The sequence below is a fragment of the Oncorhynchus mykiss genome, chromosome 22 (genome assembly GCF_013265735.2).
Source record: "Oncorhynchus mykiss isolate Arlee chromosome 22, USDA_OmykA_1.1, whole genome shotgun sequence".
NCBI lineage: Eukaryota > Metazoa > Chordata > Actinopteri > Salmoniformes > Salmonidae > Oncorhynchus > Oncorhynchus mykiss.
In genome coordinates this window covers 5,299,675-5,318,625 of record NC_048586.1, presented here as the reverse complement: position 1 = coordinate 5,318,625, position 18,951 = coordinate 5,299,675, and the positions used below count along the sequence as shown (strand labels likewise).

Below are 18,951 nucleotides of genomic sequence, written 5' to 3'. Positions count from 1 at the left end.
AATAAATTACTGATTTGTTCCATAAAGTCCATCATTTATATCCAAATAGCCACTTGTTGTTAGCGTGTTCAGCCCAGTAATCCATCTTCATGAGGCGCGAGCACTACGTCCAGACAAAAACTTGAAAAGTTCCATTACAGGTCGTAGAAACAAGTCAAACGATGTATGGAATCAACCCTTAGGATGTTTTTAACATAAAACATCAATAATGTTCCAACCGGAGAATTCTTATGTCTGAAGAAAAGCACTGGACCACTGACTCAAACAGGTCTCATGAGCCCCTCCTTTATAGTAGAATCCTCAAACCAGTTTCTCAGGTTTTCGCCTGCCATATGAGTTCTGTTATACTCACAAACGTCATTCAAACAGTTTTAGAAACTTCAGAGTGTTTTCTATACAATACTACTAATAATATGCATATATTAGCATCTGGGACAGAGTAGGAGTCAGTTCACTCTCGGTACGCTATTCATCCAAAAGTGAAAATGCTGCCACCTATCCCAAAAAGGTTTTAAGCATGATTAGATTTAACAGCTAGCAACAAAGAAGGGGCCGGAAGCTAGCGGAAAGCCTGACCCTCTTTCTACATCACACGTCACGAGAGATAATGCTCCTAATAACAACAAGGAAAATATGCAAATTACATGAAATTACACACACCACAAATAAAAATGAAATATATTGTTATAATGTTATGTATCATATACTGCAATGGGATGGGATTATCATTCTAAATAGAAGCTTATTCAAATGTATGGTCCGTCCAGCAGAAACGACCCCTAGCCCCTACCGCCCCTACCGACCCTGCGACTTGCTTTTTAGGCAGAGGTTGGAGGTTCAAATCTGGCACCAGCTATGAAGCGTGATTGTGTTTGATATTGAAGACTATGCTGGTCAGCGTGTCAAGACAACTAGAGAGAGTGGCTGCCACACAAAAGGTTTCTAAAGGGCAGTGGTGATGTGTGGTAGAGAGTGATATGGGGTTGTATAGAAAAAGGACCAGCACTTACAAATGAAGTATTACTCTGATATATGAATGTGTGAATTCCACACAATGAACTGCAGTGGTTACGGACAAGAAAGCTAGGCAAACACAGATGGCTGAAAGCAGTGGTAACGGCCAGGAGGGAGTAGTAAGGGGTGATTTCCACTGACCGTAACATACTCCACTGTCTGAGGAACAGGAAGCTGGGAAAAATATTTTAATTTAGGAAAACATTGTGTATTTTGTTCCCTCGATGACCAATTTCAATTACCTTATCCAGCATGTTTCTTGTATGTCCACTGATGGAGAAAACCAACAAATAGTTTATTTCATGTTTGTACAGCATGCCCCATTTTGCATAGGATTGGGAGCACTACTGGTTGGCTGTTATCATAGCACTCATCCATGTACCCTCTTCCTATCTATTAATCTTTTTATCGCTATCTTGTGCTCAGAAATACTCACACAGGCATAGACACGCAGCACACACACACATGCATACATACACTCACGTGCTAACAGACACACTTAAACTCAATCACACAAAAATGTATGTGAACTTGATTTAGTTTTGCATCAATGACTCATGTCCACACCTGTGTCAAAGCATGACACACTGCCCCTTGATAACTCTGGATGGACTGCAACAGACGCAAGTTATGGCGTATTTCAGTCTCTCAATCCCTTGATCAAAGACCCATATGACCCATTAAAACTGAACACAATTGTGCTCCGCCGCTGTATCAAAGAGAGCTGTATGGCCTAGAGTAGAGGTGCATGTGTCACTGTGTCTGGGAGGCAGAAAGGGGCACCATCCACTCATAATGGATGTTCTTCAGGAATAATGAGAAGGAAGTAATGCTGCGCCATTATGCTTTCAAAGACACATTTTAAATATCAATCATCCTTTCTTAAATTTTCAGTTACAATGTTTTGGCACAGACTTTCTCATTCTATAAATGAACAAAACCAAAAAAAGACCTGCCTATGAATTCACAACATTTCCGAAGGGGCCATTTCCTTACGAGACTATAGGTCAAAATTAAGTTGTCAGTTAAGAACCACTTTATTTACACCAATAGTATGTGGACACACCTTCAAATTTGTGGATTTGGCTATTTAAGCCACAATCGTTGCTGAGATGTGTATAAAATCGAGCACACAGCCATACAATCTATATAGACTAACATTGGCAGTAGAATGACCCAAACTGGAGAGCTCAGTGACTTTCAATGTGGCACCGTCTTAGGATGCCACCTTTCCAACAAGACAGCTGCCCCGGTCAACTGTAAATGCTGTATTTGTGAGGTGGAAACGTCTAGGAGCAACAACGGCTCAGACGCGAAGTGGTAGACCACATAAGCTCACAGAAGGGGACTACCGAGTGCTGAAGCACTCACTACCAAGTTCCAAACTGCCTCTTGAAGCAACGTCAGCACAAGAACTGTTCGTCATCAGTTTCATGAAATGGGTTTCCATGGCAGAGCAGCCGCACACAACCCTAAGATCACCATGTGCAATGCCAAGCGTTGGCTGGAGTGGTGTAAAGCATGTCGTCATTGGACTCTGGAGCAGTGAAAACACGTTCTCTGGATTGATGAATCAGCTTCATCATCTAGCAGTCCGACGGACGAATCTGGGTTTGGCGGATGCCAGGAGAATGCTACCTGCCCGAATGCATAGTGTAAACTATAAAGTTTGGTGATGGAGGAATAGTGGTCTGGAGCTGTTTTTCATGGTTCGGGCTAGGACCCTTAGTTCCAGTAAAGGAAAATCTTAACCCTACAGCATCTAGATGATTCTGTGCTTCTAACTTTGTGGCAACAGTTTGGGGAAGGCTCTTTCCTGTTTCAGCATGACAAGCGAGGTCCATACAGAAATGGTTTGTCGAGATTAGTGTGGAAGAACTTTGCTGGCCTGCACAGAGCCCTGACCTCAACCCCATCAAACACCTTTGGGATGAATTGGAACACCGACTGCTATCCAGGCCTAATCGCCCAACATCACTGCCCGACCTCACTAATAATCTTGTTCCGCAGCAATGTTCCAGCATCTAGTTGAAGCCTTCCTAGAAGAGTGGAGACTGTTATAGCAGCAAAGGGGGACCAACTACGTATAAATGTCCATCATTTTGGAATTAGATTTTTGACGAGCAGATATCCACATACTTTTGGTCATGTAGTGTATGTAATCTGCTACATTGTATTGACTTCAGGTGAGCTTGGACACTTTTTCTCTACTTTGATCCTGGTACTTAAATGAGGAAGTCAAAATTGGAAGCCCCGAAATCACGGTTGGGCAGGCAACTTTCTAATCAGGGTTGGGTAGGCTACTTTCTCTGTTACAGTAACTGGTTACCTGTCCAAAATTTTAAACAGTAACATAACTTTTGGATTATGCAAACTCAATACCCTTCACAAACATCCCTTCTGAATGTAAAATTAATCATCTAGTTTTTATAAAGTATATGTAATCTGATTACAATATTTTAACTGTTAACATAACTAATATTACAGCGATTGTTTTCCGTAATCAGATTACATGTTAGTGATTACATGTAATCAGTTACTCCCCAACCCTTCCCGAAATCCATAGCCAAGTGTGGAGGTGATGATAGCCAAGTGTGGAGGTGATGGATTTGCTGTCACTATGCAATTTGAGCTTCAGCACAGTGCTGTGAAATATGATTATAGGATCTTAGCAAGGCTGCTGAACTCATTTTTAGACTGTGGCTTTAAATCACTTTCCAGCACTGGTGTACTGAAAACCCCCTCTTCCTGAGAAGTCTGTCTGCCATGCCGGATGTTAAAAGTGTTTTAAAAATTGTAAAAGTACAGTAGAAAATGTACGATTGAGTTGAGATCTACTTGGGATGGTCACTAATTTCATGTGTTTGTTGTAAACCTTTTCTTATTGATTCATTTGATCCTACTTGTAGCAACATCTGAGAAGCCTGTCCTGATTACAGTTTGAGAGGTGCTCCCTCTTGTGTTACAAACTCTCATGAAGATGATCCGTGATCAAGTCAATTCCAGCTATTTCAGTACATGGCTGGAATGAAACCCAATTCGATTTTAAACTGAAATTACATGTATTTACTAAATTGTCTGAAATCCAAATTAAATGGACCCAACATGAAAAGTTATTATTGTCGTGTTCTGTATGGAAGAATTTGTACTCATGTCTAAAATCAGTCACTCGACCTAAACTTTGATTAGTTGATTGAATGACCTAACCTTTCTGGGTATGTTGGTATCTCCTTGTTGTGTTCCAGGTGACTGGCTGGCTACTGTACCATCACACTCCTCCCATTCCTGAGGAAACCCTCTTCACGACCACACTCCTCCTCTCTTCACCTCCACTCCCAGTATGGAACCCAACAAAGTCCAGCCAGAGGGCGGCCTCAATGTCACCCTCACCATCCGCCTCCTCATGCACGGCAAAGTAAGTAATCTCTAGTCTTCATACATCTGTGGTTAAGGAAGAGAAACCTAGATAGTAGTTGATATATGTCTGAATTACAGTAGCTCACCCAGAACATGGAATCATGAAATAAAGAGAACGTTTTACTTTCATCTCATCAGACCGTTTCTGCAAAACCAAACACTGACAAAACAAAATAAATTAAACAGCCAACATCATGCGGGCGTTGGAGATGGGGTGTGTGCTAGTGGATCTGTGCAGGTGTGATGTAGTGGATGTTTGTATGATCTTTTCAGAAATTCAAATAAAAAATAGTAATCTCCTACACTATAATGTTATCTCACAACCAAACAGATGCTAGATGGGAATGTGATTCGAATGATTGTTGTTGTTAATAATTAGCAAGCTGGCTGCCGGTGACTCAGCTGCTATCCTTCTGGGTGATGCTGAGTGCATTTGACCATGGAGGAGAGATGAGAGAGTATTAGCCCTCAAAGCCATCACTGCCCGGCTTCCCTAGTTGTACTGCGACCAGACCAAGATGATAGAGAGTGATTGCATGCATATTTTAGTTTGGCAACAGTTAGATTGGGTAGCTGTTCGACCTTTGCAAGTACATTGCAATTGTCACTTGGGCTCTTTGCTCGTGAATATGAAGTGATGCCTCGAAAAGTTGTGGTAACACTTTATATTAAGGTTCCTTAATAACCCATTTATAAACAGGTTATAAAGTGTACTTACCATATATTAATCATTGTTCTTACATTTGTAAATGTCAATAAACAATATGTTGAGTCATTTACGCATTTATCAACACTATTTTAAATGATGTATTATTGATAAAATAAATCATAAGGTGTTTGATAAATTCAAATGTTCACATACACAATGTGTATGTTCACAATGTGTCAATTATTAATAATGTACTGATAAACCAGCTATTTAAAAGGAGTTATTGTCAACTCTTTTGATTATTTATAAGGCATTTGTTAATGGTTGATTAATATTTTGACAGAGCATTTATTTACATATTTTTAAATGTATTTATAATATTTCATGAATGGGATATTTATTAATTGGTAATGAGTGCATTTGTAAATGTGCTTACTTGCACACCTCATTTGATGATTAACGTAAATCCTTATAAACCATTGACTAATTATTAATCAACTACTTTGCAGCCACTAATCTGCACTATACACACTGATTATGCCAAACAAACCCGTAACCCGTAAGGACCGACGCTGGAGTCGAGAAGCAGGTACGGGGAGTTGACATTTAATTAAGAATAGACAGAGAACAAGACAGGAGCAGCGTCAGCACACGGGTATACATCGACAAATGACCTATGAATGCAGCAGCAGGGAACAGAGGTGGGGAACTGACAAATATAGGGGAGGTAATAAACAGGTGATTGAGTCCAGGTGAGTCCAATAATACGCTGATGCACATGACGGGGAAAGGCAGGTGTGCGTACTGATGGTGGCAGGAGTACGTAATGCTGGGAGCCTGGCACGCGAGGGAAAGCGGGAACAGGTGTGGTATTGTCTCAATGCTTAAACATCCTTGTGTAATCTGTCTCCTCCCCTTCATCTACACTGATTGAAGTGGATTGACATCATTGAGGGATCATAGCTTTCACCTGGATTCACCTGGTCAGTCTGTGTCATGGAAAGAGCAGGTGTTCTTAATGTTTTGTATACTCACTATACTCACTTCACTTGAAGTTCAGTCCTATGCCAATATGTTTTCGCCGCGGTGACGGACAAGGGATATTGCTTGAAAATGTACCCCAATCTAGGTATGGAAGGTGTCGCTGTACTCCTAACTTCCCCATTATCCAATCTGCAAAATCGAGGAAATTGAAATACCGCAAATGTTTTATTAAACTACCTTTTTTTAAGCATGCTAGGCTAGCGTGGAGCATCAGGTAATGTCTACTAATGTGGCCAGCTTTTGGGGAGGAGCAAGTCATATATAAATGCTCAGAAAGTATATGTATAGTGCACTCTTTAGATTATATGGTTTATAAGTGGTTTATAAGGATCTACATTAATCATCAACTGAGGTATTAGTAAGTGCATGTATTCACATTTATAAATGACATAGACAAACAAGAAAAAGCAAATCCACTAGGTGGCACTTCCCGTGGCCACTGATTGCAGGGCAACTGAAATCAGTTTTACCAAATGTTTACTAGCTCATTTTTACCAGCATGTCATTCCTACTTACAAGCAAATACTCAAACAGGAAGTACCAGTGACAAGCTCAATACGAAAGTGATCTTATGAAGCGGATGCTAAACTACAGGACAGTTTCACTTGTACAGACTGGAATATGTTGCAGGATTCATCCAATAACATTGAGTAGTTTACCACCTCAGCCACCAGCTTCATTAATAAGTGCATCGGTGATGTCGTCCCCACAATGACTGTACATACATATTCCAGCGAGAAGCTATGGATTACAGACAACATCCGCACTGAGCTAAAGGCTAGAGCTGCAGCTTTCAAGGAGTGGGACACTAATCTGGATGCTTATAAGAAATCCCGCTACGACCTCATTGGATGTGGCAAGGCTGGCAAACTATCACGGATTACAAAGGGGAACCCAGTCGCGAGCTGCCCAGTGAGTCAGATGAGCTATACTAAACGAAAATATGAACTCAACATGCAACAATTTCAAAGACTTTACTGAGTTACAGTTAAAATAAGGAAATCATTCAATTTAAATAAATGTATTAGGCTCTAATCTATGGTTTTCACATTACTGGGATTACAGACATGCATCTGTTGGTCACAGTAACCTTAAAAATAAGGTAGGGGCATGGATCAGATAACCAATCAGTATCTGGTGTGACCACCATTTCCCTCATGTAGTGAGACACATCTTCTTCTCATAGAGTTGATCAGGCTGTTGATTGTGGCCTCTGGAATTTTGTCCCGGTCCTCTTCAATGGCTGTGCAAAGTTGCTGGATACTAGTGGGAACTGGAACGCACTTCCAGGAATTGTGTACAGATCCTTGCGACATGAGGTGATGTTAGCAGATGAATGGCACAACAATGGGCCTAAGGATGTTGTCACGGTATCTCTGTGCATCCAAATTGCCATTGATAAAATGCAATTGTGTTTGTTGACCATAGTTTATGCCTGCCCATACCATAACCCCACCGCCATCATGGGGCACTCTGTTCACAAAGTTGACTTCAGCAAAACACTACACGACACCATACATGCTGTTGGCCATCTGCTTGGTACAGTTGGAACCGGGACTGATCCGTGAAAAGCACACTTCTGCAGTGTGCCAGTCACCATTGAAGGTCAGCATTTGCCCACAGAAGTCGTTTAGGATGACGAACAGCAGTCAGATCAAGACCCTGGTGAGGACATTGAGCATGCAGATGAGATGAGCTTCCCTGAGACGGTTTCTGACCATTTTAGCAGAAATTTGTCAGTTGTGCAAACCCACAGTTTCATCAGCTGTCCGGGTGGCTGGTCTCAGACGATCCCGCAGGTAATGAAACCGGATGTGGAGGTCCTGGGCTGGTGTGGTTACATGTCGTCTGCGGGTGTGAGGCCGGTTGGAAATACAGACAAATTCTCTAAAACAAAGTTGGCTCATTGAACATTGGACGTTGAACATTCAATTCTCTGACAACAGCTCTGGTGGACTTTCCTGCAGTCAGCATGCCAATTGCATGCTCCCTCAAAACATGAAACATCTGTGGCATTGTGTTGTATGACAAAACTGCACATTTTAGTGTGGCCTTTTATTGTCCCTTTAAAATCATCATGCTGTTTATTCAGCTTCTTGAAATGCCACACCTGTCAAGTGGATGGATTATCATGGCAAAGGAGAAATGCTCACTAACAAGGATGTAAACAAATTTGTGAGAAATATGCTATTTGTGCATATGGAATATTTCTGGGTTATTTTATTTCAGCTTATGAAAAATGGGACTAACATTTTACATGTTGCGTTTATATTTTTGTTCAGTATAAATGCCTTCTATGCTCGCTTCGAAGCAAGAAACATTGAACCATGCATGAGAGCACCAGCAGTTCCAGACGACTCTGTAAACTCGCTCCCCATAGCCAATGTGAGTAAAACCTTTAAACAGGATAACATTCAGAAGGCCGCATTACCAGGGTGCATTACTAGGAATTATCAGGACGCGTACTCGGAGCATGCTCTGACCAGCTGGCAGGTGCCCTTCACTTTTTCACATTTTCAACCTCTCCCTGTCTATAATACCTACAGTACATGTTTCAATCAGACCACCATAGTCCCTGTGCCCAAGAACGGCATGGTAACCTGTCTAAATGACTATCACTCATATCTGCACTCACATTTGCAGCCATGAAGTGCTTTGAAAGGCTGGTCATGGCTCACATCAACACCATCATCCAAGACACTCTGGTCCAAATGCAATTTGCATACTGCCCCAACAGGTCCACAGATGACACCATCTCTGTTGTACTCCACAATGCCACCTCACACCTTGAGAAGAGGAACACCTATATGACAATGCTGTTCATTGACTACAGCTCAGCGTTTAACACCATAGTGCTCTCCAAGCTTATCACCAAGCTCAGGACCCTGGGACTGAACACCTCCCTCTGCAACTGGATCCTGGACTTCGTAATTGCCCATCCCAGGTGGTGAGGGACGGCAACAATATATCCACCACGCTGACTCTCAACACAGGGGCCCCTCAGGGGTGCGTGCTTATGCCCCTTCTATACTCCCTGTTCACCCACGACTTTGTGGCCGCGCACAACTCCCACACCATTATTAAGTTTGCTGATGACATGACGGTGGTAGGCCTGATCACAGACGACGATGAGACTGCCTATAGAGAGGAGGTCAGTGACCTGGCAGTGTGGTGCCAGAACAACAACCTATCCCTCAAATGTCAGGAATAGAAAGAAGCTGATCGTGGACTACAGGAAACGGGAGCCTAGTATATCCCCATCCCCATCGACAGGGCTGTAGTGGAGCGAGTAGAGCGCTTCAAGTTCCTCAGTGTCCACATCACTAAGGAATTAACACACACCAACACAGTCATGAAGAAGGCACGACAACACCTCTCCCCCCAGGAGACCCATAGACCATTCAGCTGCACCGTTAAGAGCATCATGACTGGCTGCATCACAGCTTGGTATGGCAACTGCTTGGCATCCGACCCCAAGACGCTACAGAGGGTACCAATACATAACTGGGGCAGCGCTCGCTGCCATTCAGGACCTCTATTTCAGGTGGTGTCAGAGGAAGGCCCTAAAAATTCTGTAACTAACAGGACTTTGAACAGCCTCTACTCCCAAGCCATAAGACTACTAAATAGTTAACCAAAAAGCTACCCAGACTATCTGCATTGACTCTCTTTGGACTTAGTCTTTGGACTAACTCCTTTGAATCATTGTTATCTATCCTGTTGCCTCGTCACTTTACCCCTACCTATATCTACATTTCTACCTCAATTAGGTCTTAACCCTGCACTAACGACTTGGTCCTGCTAGCCCGTGTACATAGCCCAGTTATCCTTACTCGTTATGTATTTTTTAATTGTGTTATTCTCTAGGCATTGTTGGGAAGGGTCCATAAGAAAATATTCCCCTGTTAGTGTTGACCTGTTGTTTGCGAAGTATGTGACAAATCAAAATGTATTTCATTTGACTCATTAACAATTAATAAATATCTAATCGATGATATATATAAATACATTTATACATATTTAAAGAAATGGTGAGTCAAACCATGAGTAAAAATTAGGTGGACTTTTCCACCTAGAGACATGGTGTTGAAAGGATTAATCAGCCATTACCAAATGCCTAAAAATAAACTTATGAGTTGACAATAATATTTTTTTTATACCACAGCGTTGTTGAATACTAATTTCTCATTGTCTAGAATGGCATTATGGAATGGACATTAAAGCTGGATAACGGGACAGTAGGAAAAGATATAGGGATAACTTGCAATCATGACATAATAAGCGCCTACGCATGCAGACCATATTTGCTACAAACTTATAGAAAGCTAAACAAATAACTACACAAACTTAAATTCAATGAGTTGTAAACGCAGGTCCGACGAGGAAAAAACATAGCTAGCTAGCTAGCATTGATTTGTTTTTGCAGAGACATATTTTTGGGGTGCATCTAATGACCTAGTATCGTCAGTGATGAGCATGAATTTCTCTAGTAACCTTCACGGCTAACCCCAAAGATGTCAAATCCTCCAACATGTTTTAAGTTAGACCAGCTGTTTTCAGCAACGGATATTTTTGAATTTGGTCATCTTATTGGCAGCTTTGCAAGAAGAAAAAATGTATCTCGCTTCTAGCCTAGTATTTGATATGCTATGCGATCTCCTCATAATTAACAGTCACTGTTGACGAGTGTCCTGACGAGAAAGCAAACTTTGATAGCTATGCCAGGCAAAATCTGCATTATCAGCTCATTGGTGTGGATGTATACAAATGAATGTCAATAGAAAACAACTGCTTAATTGTTATTCTGGCTGCAGAGGTCATGACTGTGTTAGCTGTAGCTAGATGGCTAACTAGCAAGCAAGGGATAAGATCATTGCCAGCAATAATGGCAATGTAACATACAGTAAATAACAAAAGAGTGGGTCGTGTCCATAAATATCGAAGTTATTGAACAAATGTCTGGGTCACGTCTCTAGCAACCAAAAGATGAGAAAGTATGAATTCACATGCAGTACCAGTCAATAGTTTGGACAAACCTACTCATTCCATGGTTTTTCTTTATTTTTCTTTTCTACATTGTAGAATAATAGTGAAGACATCAAAACTATGAAATAGCACAAATGGAAAAAAGTGTGAAAAATATCAAAATATATTTACATTTTGTGATTCTTCAAAATAGCCACCCTTTGCCTTGATGACAGCTTTGCACACGCTTGGCATTCTCTCAACCAGATTCGTGAGGTAGTCACATGGAATGCCATCATTACTTTAAGACATGAAGTTCAGTCAGTACTGAAGATCTCAAGAACTTTGAAAGTTTCTACAAGTGCAGTCACAAAAACCATAAAGATCTATTATGAAACTGGCTCTCACGAGGACTGCCAGAGGAAAGGAAGAACCAGAGTTACATCTGCTGCAGAGGATAAGTTCATTAGATTTAACTGCACCTCAGCTTGCAGCCCCAAAAAATGCTTCACAGTGTTCAAGTAACAGACAGATCTCAACATCAACTGTTTAGAGGAGACTGCATTCATCAGGCCTTCACAGTCAAATTGCTGCAACCACAAGAAACCACTACTAAAGACCCCAATAAGAACAAGAGACTTGCTTGGGCCAAGGGACACAAGCAATGGACATTAGACAGGTGGAAATCTGTCCTTTGGTCTGATGATTCCAAATTTTAGATTTTCAGTTCCAACCCCTCCGTGTCTTTGTGAGATGCAGAGTAGGTGAATGGATGATCTTAGCATGTGTGGTTCCCACCGTGAAGCATGGAGGAGGAGGTGTGATGGTTTGGGGGTGCTTTTCTGGTGACACTGTCAGTGATTTATTCAAAATTCAAGGCACACATAACCAGTATAACTATCACAGTATTCTACAGCGATACGCCATCCCATCTGGTTTGTGCTTAGTGGGACTATCATTTGTTTTTTAACAGGACAATGAAGCAAATCACACCACCAGGCTGTGTAATGGCTACTTGACCAAGGAGAGTGATGGGTTGCTGCTTCTGATGACCTGTCCTCCACAATCACACAACCTGAACCCAGTTGAGATGGTTTGGGATAAGTTGGATCACAGAGTAAAGGAAAATCAGCCAACAACTGTTCAACACTAAAGTTGAAGTCAGAAGTTTAAATACACTATGTAGGAGTCATTAAAACTAGTTGTTCAACCACTCCACAAATTTCTTGTTAATTAACAAACTACAGTTTTGGCAAGTCAGTTAGGACATCTACTTTGTGCATGACACAAGTAAGTTTTCCAACAATAGTTTACAGACAGATTATTTCACTATAATTCACTGTATCACAATTCCAGTGGGTCAGAAGTTTACATACACTAAATTGACTGTGCCTTTAAACTGCTTGGAAATTATTATTATATCAGAAAATTATGTCATGGCTTTAGAAGCTACTGTTAGGCTAATTGACATAATTTGAGTCAATTGGAGGTGTACCTGTGGATGTATTTTAAGGCCTACCTTCAAAGTCAGTGCATCTTTGCTTGACATCATGGGAAAATCAAAAGAAATCTGCAAAGAATTAAAAAGAAATGTAGACCTCCACAAGTCTGGTTCATCCTTGGGAGAAATTTCCAAACGCCTGAAAGTACCACATTCATCTGTACAAACCATAGTACGCAAGTATAAACACAATGGGACCACGCAGCCGTCATACCACTCAGGAAGGAGACACATTCTGTCTCCTAGATATGAACTTACGAAAAGTGCAAAAATTTGGTGCGAAAAGTGCAAATCATTCCCAGAACAACAGCAAAGGAGTTCCCAAAGGAGTTTGTGCAAAGATGCTGGAGGAAACAGGTACAAAAGTTCTATATCCACAGTAAAACGAGTCTTATGTCAACATAACCTGAAAGGCCGCTCAGCACACGCTGAGGATGAATGGGCCAAAATTCATGCAACTTATTGTGGGAAGCTTGTGGAAGGCTACCCAAAATGTTTGACCCAAGTTAAACAATTTAAAGACAATGCTACCAAATACTAATTGAGTGTATGTAAACTTCTGACCCACTGGGAATGTGATGAAAAAAATAAGGCTGAAATACATCATTCTCTCTACTATTATTCTGACATTTCACATTCTTAAATAAAGTGGTTATCCTAACTGACATATGACAGGGAATTTTTACTGAGATCAAATGTCAGGAATTGTGAAAAACCGAGTTTAAATGTATTTGGCTAAGGTGTATGTAAACTTCCAACTTCAACTGTATGTGGGAACTCCTTCAAAACTGTTGGAAAAGCATTCCTCATGAAGCTGGTTGAGAGAATGCCAAGAGTGTGCAAAGCTGTCATCAAGGCGAAGGGTGGCTTCTCTGAATAATCTCAAATATAAAATATATTTTTGGGGTCACTAAATAATTCCACACGTTTCTTCATAGTTTTCGTGTTCGTTATTTTACAATGTAGAAATAGCAAAAATAAAGAAACCTGTTTGAATGAGTAGGTGTGTCCAAACTTTTGACTGGTACTATATATAAATGAAAAAAATCTATGAGAAAATGTCATTTCTACAGGTGTGCTTCGAATTGTTTTCTTTGGCAACTGTGGTATAAGCAGGATAAACAGCTTAAACAAACGCAAAGGAATAAACTTTGCTGTTATTCAGCTGCGGAGGTTGTGACTATGTAGCCGTAGCTAGTTGGCTAGCTAGCAGCAAGCAAGGAATAAGAATGTTGCCACTGAGCATGGCAACGGAGAAAAGAACCAACGGCTGTGTCGCGTCTGTAAATATCGAACTAATCAAACGAACAACTGGGTCTCTAGCAACCAGAAGATGAGAAAGTATGAATTATAAAAAAAAGATAAAAATGTTAACATCAACGGGAAAAAAGTATTTATACCGGTAAATGTGTGCTTTCATATTGTTTATTGTTTTCTTTGGCAACTGTGATATAAGTTAGATAAACGCCTCTGATCTGTACATGACCTTGGAATAATTAACTCTGCAAAGGGACTTGACTCCACCTCATCCCGCTGCATCGTCCATTACTTTCAAGGTAATCTACAGAATGTCAGCATTTATCCCTTACATACAGTTGAAGTCGGAAGTTTACATACACCTTAGCCAAATACATTTAAACTCACAATTCCTGACATTTAATCCCAGTAAAAATTCCCTGTCTAACGCTCGGCGAAATGGGTAGACCAAGGCGTAGCTTGATTTGGGTTCATCATATTTTATTTAAATGTAAACCAGCAACAAAACAATAAAGAGAAACAAACAAACGAACGTACAGCCTTGTAGGGCTCAAAAGCAACAATATATAAACAAGATCCCACAAACAACAGTAGGGAAAAGTTTACCTAAATATGATCCCTGTCACGGGCGTCGTAAGAAGTGGACAAAAGTGAAGCGTGGTGAGCGTACATATTCCTTTTATATGCCAGCAGCATTCCACCCTGCATACCACTGCTGGCTTGCTTCTGAAGCAAAGCAGGGTTGGTCCTGGTCAGTCCCTGGATGGGAGACCAGATGCTGCTGGAAGTGGTGTTGGAGGGCCAGTAGGAGGCACTCTTTCCTCTGGCCTAAAAAAAATATCCCAATGCCCCAGGGCAGTGATTGGGGACATTGCCCTGTGTAGGGTGCCGTCTTTCGGGTGGGACGTTAAACGGGTGTCCTGACTCTCTGAGGTCAATAAAAATCCCATGGCACCTATCGTAAGAGTAGGGGTGTTAACCTCCGTGTCCTGGCTAAATTCCCAATCTGACCCTCAAACCATCACCGTCACCTAGTTTACAATTGGCTATTTCATCCCCCTCCTCTCCCCTGTAACTATTCCCCAGGTCGTTGCTGCAAATTAGAATGTGTTCTCAGTCAACTTACCTGGTAAAATAACGGATAAATAAAAATAAATAAAAATACATTTATAGAAAATGTTGCCAACAAAACAAGGAAACGACCGTGAAGCTTAACTTCGGCTATAATGCCTCTAATAAAGTCAACTACCCACAAATACAACAGGGAAAAAAGGCTGCCTAAGTATGATTCCCAATCAGAGACAACGATAGACAGCTATCCCTGATTGAGAACCATACCCGGCCAAAACATAGAAGCACAAAAACCTAGAAAACAAAACATAGAATGCCCAACCAAATCACACCCTGAACAAACCAAAATAGAGACATAAAAAGGCTCTCTCAGGTCAGGGCGTGACAGTACCACCCCATCCCCCAAAGGTGGGACTCCGGCCGCAAAACCTGAACCTTTAGGGGAGGGTCCGGGTGGGCATCTATCCGTGGTGGCGGCTCTGGTGCGGGACGTAGACCCCGATCCACCTCTGGCTCACCCCGCTTTGGTGGCGCCTCTGGTGTGGGGACCCTCGCTGCTGGCCCCGGACTGGGCATCCTTGTTGCGGGCTCCGGACTGGGCACCCTCGTTGTGGGCCCCGGACTGGAGGCCGTCGTGGGAGGCTCCGGACTGGAGGCCGTCGCTGGAGGCTCCGGACTGGGGACCGTCGCTGAAGGCTCCAAACTGGGGACCGTCGCTGGTGGGAGGAGACGTATAGGCACCCTGGTGCGTGGTGCTGTCACAGGGCCCACCAGGCTGAGGAGACCTACAGGAGGCCTGGTTCTAGAAGTAGGCACAGGATGAACCGGGCTGTGGGGGAGCACTGGAGATCTGGTGCTTATCTCTGGCACCACTCTTCCAGGCTGAATGCTCACTTTATCCCGGCACCTCCCGAGCGCAGGCACAGGTCAAACCGGGCTATGGGGGTGCACTGGAGCTCTGGTGCTTAGCCCTTGCACCGCTCCTCTTGGCTGCATGCCCACTTTAGCCCGGCACGTGCAGGGAGCTGGAACAGGCCGCACTGGGTTCTCCTGGCAACTGGGGATACCGTGCGTAGAGCTGGTGCAGGACAACCTGGGCCGAAGAGACGCACCGGAGACCAGGAGCGCTGATCCGGCACAATCCCTCCTGGCTGAATGCCAACTCTAGCACGGCAACTGCGGGGAGCTTGCAGAGAGCGCACCGGGCTATGAGAGTGCACTGGAGACACACGGCGCAAAGCCGCATAAACTGGAACCTGACTAGTCACTCTCTCCCCACTGTCCATAACCTGACTCCGCCAATCTCCCCGTGTGCCTCCCCCCAAAAAATGTTTTGGGGGCTGCCTCTTGTGCACGCCTCGTTGAGCCAACTCCTCGTAGCGTTGCCGTTCCGCCTTTACTGCCTCCAGCTCCTCCTTGGGACGGAGATATTCCCCAGCCTGCCTCCAGGGTCCTTTACCGTCCATGAGTCCCCCTTACCACGCTGCTTGGCCCTTTAGTGGTGGGTAGTTCTGTCACAGGCGTCGTAAGAAGTGGACCAAAGTGCAGCGTGGTGAGCGTACATATTCCTTTTATTTATAGAAAATGTAGCCCAGAAAACAAGGACACGATCGTGAAGCTTAACTCCGGCTATAATTCCTCTAACAAAGTCAACTACCCACAAATACAACAGGGAAAGAAGGCTGCCTAAGTATGATTCCCAATCAGAGACATTGATAGACAGCTATCCCTGATTGAGAACCATACCCGGTCAAAACATAGAAGCACAAAAATCTAGAAAACAAAACATAGAATGCCCACCCAAATCACACCCTGATCAAACTAAAATAGAGACATAAAAAGGCTCTCTCAGGTCAGGGCGTGACAATTCCCAATCAGAGACAACGGTAGACAGCTGCCTCTGATTGGAAACCATACCAGGCCAACATAGAAATACAAAAACTAGACTACACATAGAAATAATAAAACTAGAACACCACCCAGTCACACCCTGACCTACTCCATCATAGAAAATAAAAGCTTTCTATGGTAAGGATGTGACACTGTCTTAGGTCAGTTAGGATCACCACTTTATTTTAGGAATGTGAAATGTCAGAATAATAGTAGAGAGAATTATATATTTCAGCTTTTATTTCTTCAAATTCCCGGTGGGTCAGAAGTTTACATACACTCAATTAGTATTTGGTAGCATTGCCTTTAAATTGTTTAACTTGGGTCAAACGCCTACAGGTAGCCTTCCACAAGCTTCCCACAATAAGTTGCATGAATTTTGGCCCATTCATCCTGACAGAGCTAGTGTAACTGAGTCAGCTTGGTAGCCCTCCTTGCTCGCACACGCTTTTTCAGTTCTGCCCACAAATTTTCTACAGGATTGATGACAGGGCTTTGTGATGGCCTCTCCAATCCCTTAGCTGTGTTGTCCTTATGCCATTTTGTCACAACTTTGGAAGTATGCTTGGTGTCATTGTCCATTTGGAAGACCCATTTGTGACCATGCTTTAACTTCCTGACTCATGTCTTGAGATGTTGCTTCAATATATCCACATAATTTTACCTCCTCATGATGCCATCTATTTGTTATGTGCACCAGTCCCTCCTGCAGCATAGCACCTCCACAACATGATGCTGACACCCTCGTGCTTCACAGTTGGGATGGTGTTCTTCGGCTTGCAAGCATCCCGCTTTTTCCTCCAAACATAATGATGGTCATTATGGCCAAATAGTTATATTTTTGTTTCCTCAGACCAGAGGATATTTCTCGAAAAAGTACGATCTTTGTCCACATGTGCAGTTGCAAACCGTAGTCTGGCTTTTTTATGGCGGTTTTGGAGCAATGGCTTCTTCCTTGCTGAGTGGCCTTCAGGTTATATAGGACTCGTTTTACTGTGGATATAGATACTTGTACCTGTTTCATCCAGCATCTCACAGGGTCTTTTCCTGTTGTTTGGGAGTGATTTGCACTTTTCACACCAAAGTACGTTCATTTCTAGGAGACAGAATGCGTCTCCTTGCTGAGCGGTACGACAGCTGCATGGTCCCATGGTGTTTATACTTGCGTACTATTGTTTGTACAGATGAACGTGGTACCTTCAGGCGTTTGGAAATTGCTCCCAAGGATGAACCAGACTTGTGGAGGGCTACAATTTTTTTTTCTGATGTCTTGGTTGATTTATTTTGATTTCCCCATGATGTCAAGCAGAGGCACTGATTTTGAAGGTAGGCCTTGGAATACATCCACAGGTACACATCCAATTATGTCAATTTGCCTATCATAAGCTTCTGAAGCCATGACATAATTTTCTGGAATTTTCCAAGCTGTTTAAAGGCACAGTCAACTTTGTGTATGTACATTTCTTACCCACTGAAATTGTGATAAACAGAATTATACGTGAAATAATCTGTCTGTAAACAATTGTTGGAAAACTTACTTGTGTCATGCACAAAGTAGATGTCCTAACCGACTTGCCAAAACTATAGTTTGTTAACAAGAAATTTGTGGAGTGATTGAAAAACGAGTTTTAATGAGTCTAACCTAAGTGTATGTAAACTTCCGACTTCAACTGTAGCTGGTTAAGTACATTCGTAGTTCATTATAAATCCTTTACAAATTGTGAACATACTATGATCAAATACCTTATTAGATAAATAATTGACTAATTATAAATAAATGTTAAGTAACACAAAATATTTATAAATTATTTATTAATGGACCTTAATATGAAGTGTTACCAAAGCAGTATCAATAATTATTGTTAGCATTGAGATTACCCTAAAACGTTAATTACAACTACTGTTTTATGTTTATGTTCCCTTATTTGTTTTAGGAGGTTGGAAGTATTATTGGCAAGGTATGCAAGACTTCGTTTATCACGCACTTGTACATAACACAATCACAATAATAATTACTTGAGATTACTGTAAACATTTAATGTTTTTATACCAGAAAGGGGAAACAGTGAAGAAAATGCGCGAGGAGGTGCGTTGTCAATCCCTCTTTTCTTCCATTATACACTTTTATCATGAGAGTTAGAAT

General features: G+C 42.1%; 1 protein-coding gene across 11 annotated transcripts in view; it reads left to right on the top strand.

Annotated features, from left to right (window-relative positions):
• pcbp3 (poly(rC) binding protein 3) overlaps positions 1-18,951 on the top strand; it is a 173,499-nt gene that overhangs the window by 99,274 nt on the left and 55,274 nt on the right. For 9 of the 11 annotated variants that reach the window (XM_036958553.1, XM_036958555.1, XM_036958550.1 and 6 more), the window contains 4 exons: positions 4,260-4,429; positions 12,063-12,206; positions 18,743-18,766; positions 18,862-18,894. In XM_036958553.1, the coding sequence (XP_036814448.1) occupies positions 4,355-4,429; positions 12,063-12,206; positions 18,743-18,766; positions 18,862-18,894 (276 nt within the window). In that variant the 5' untranslated portion in view covers positions 4,260-4,354. The remainder of the gene's footprint in view (positions 1-4,259; positions 4,430-12,062; positions 12,207-18,742; positions 18,767-18,861; positions 18,895-18,951) is intronic. The other 2 variants (XM_036958561.1, XM_036958556.1) reach the window with 1 other exon arrangement.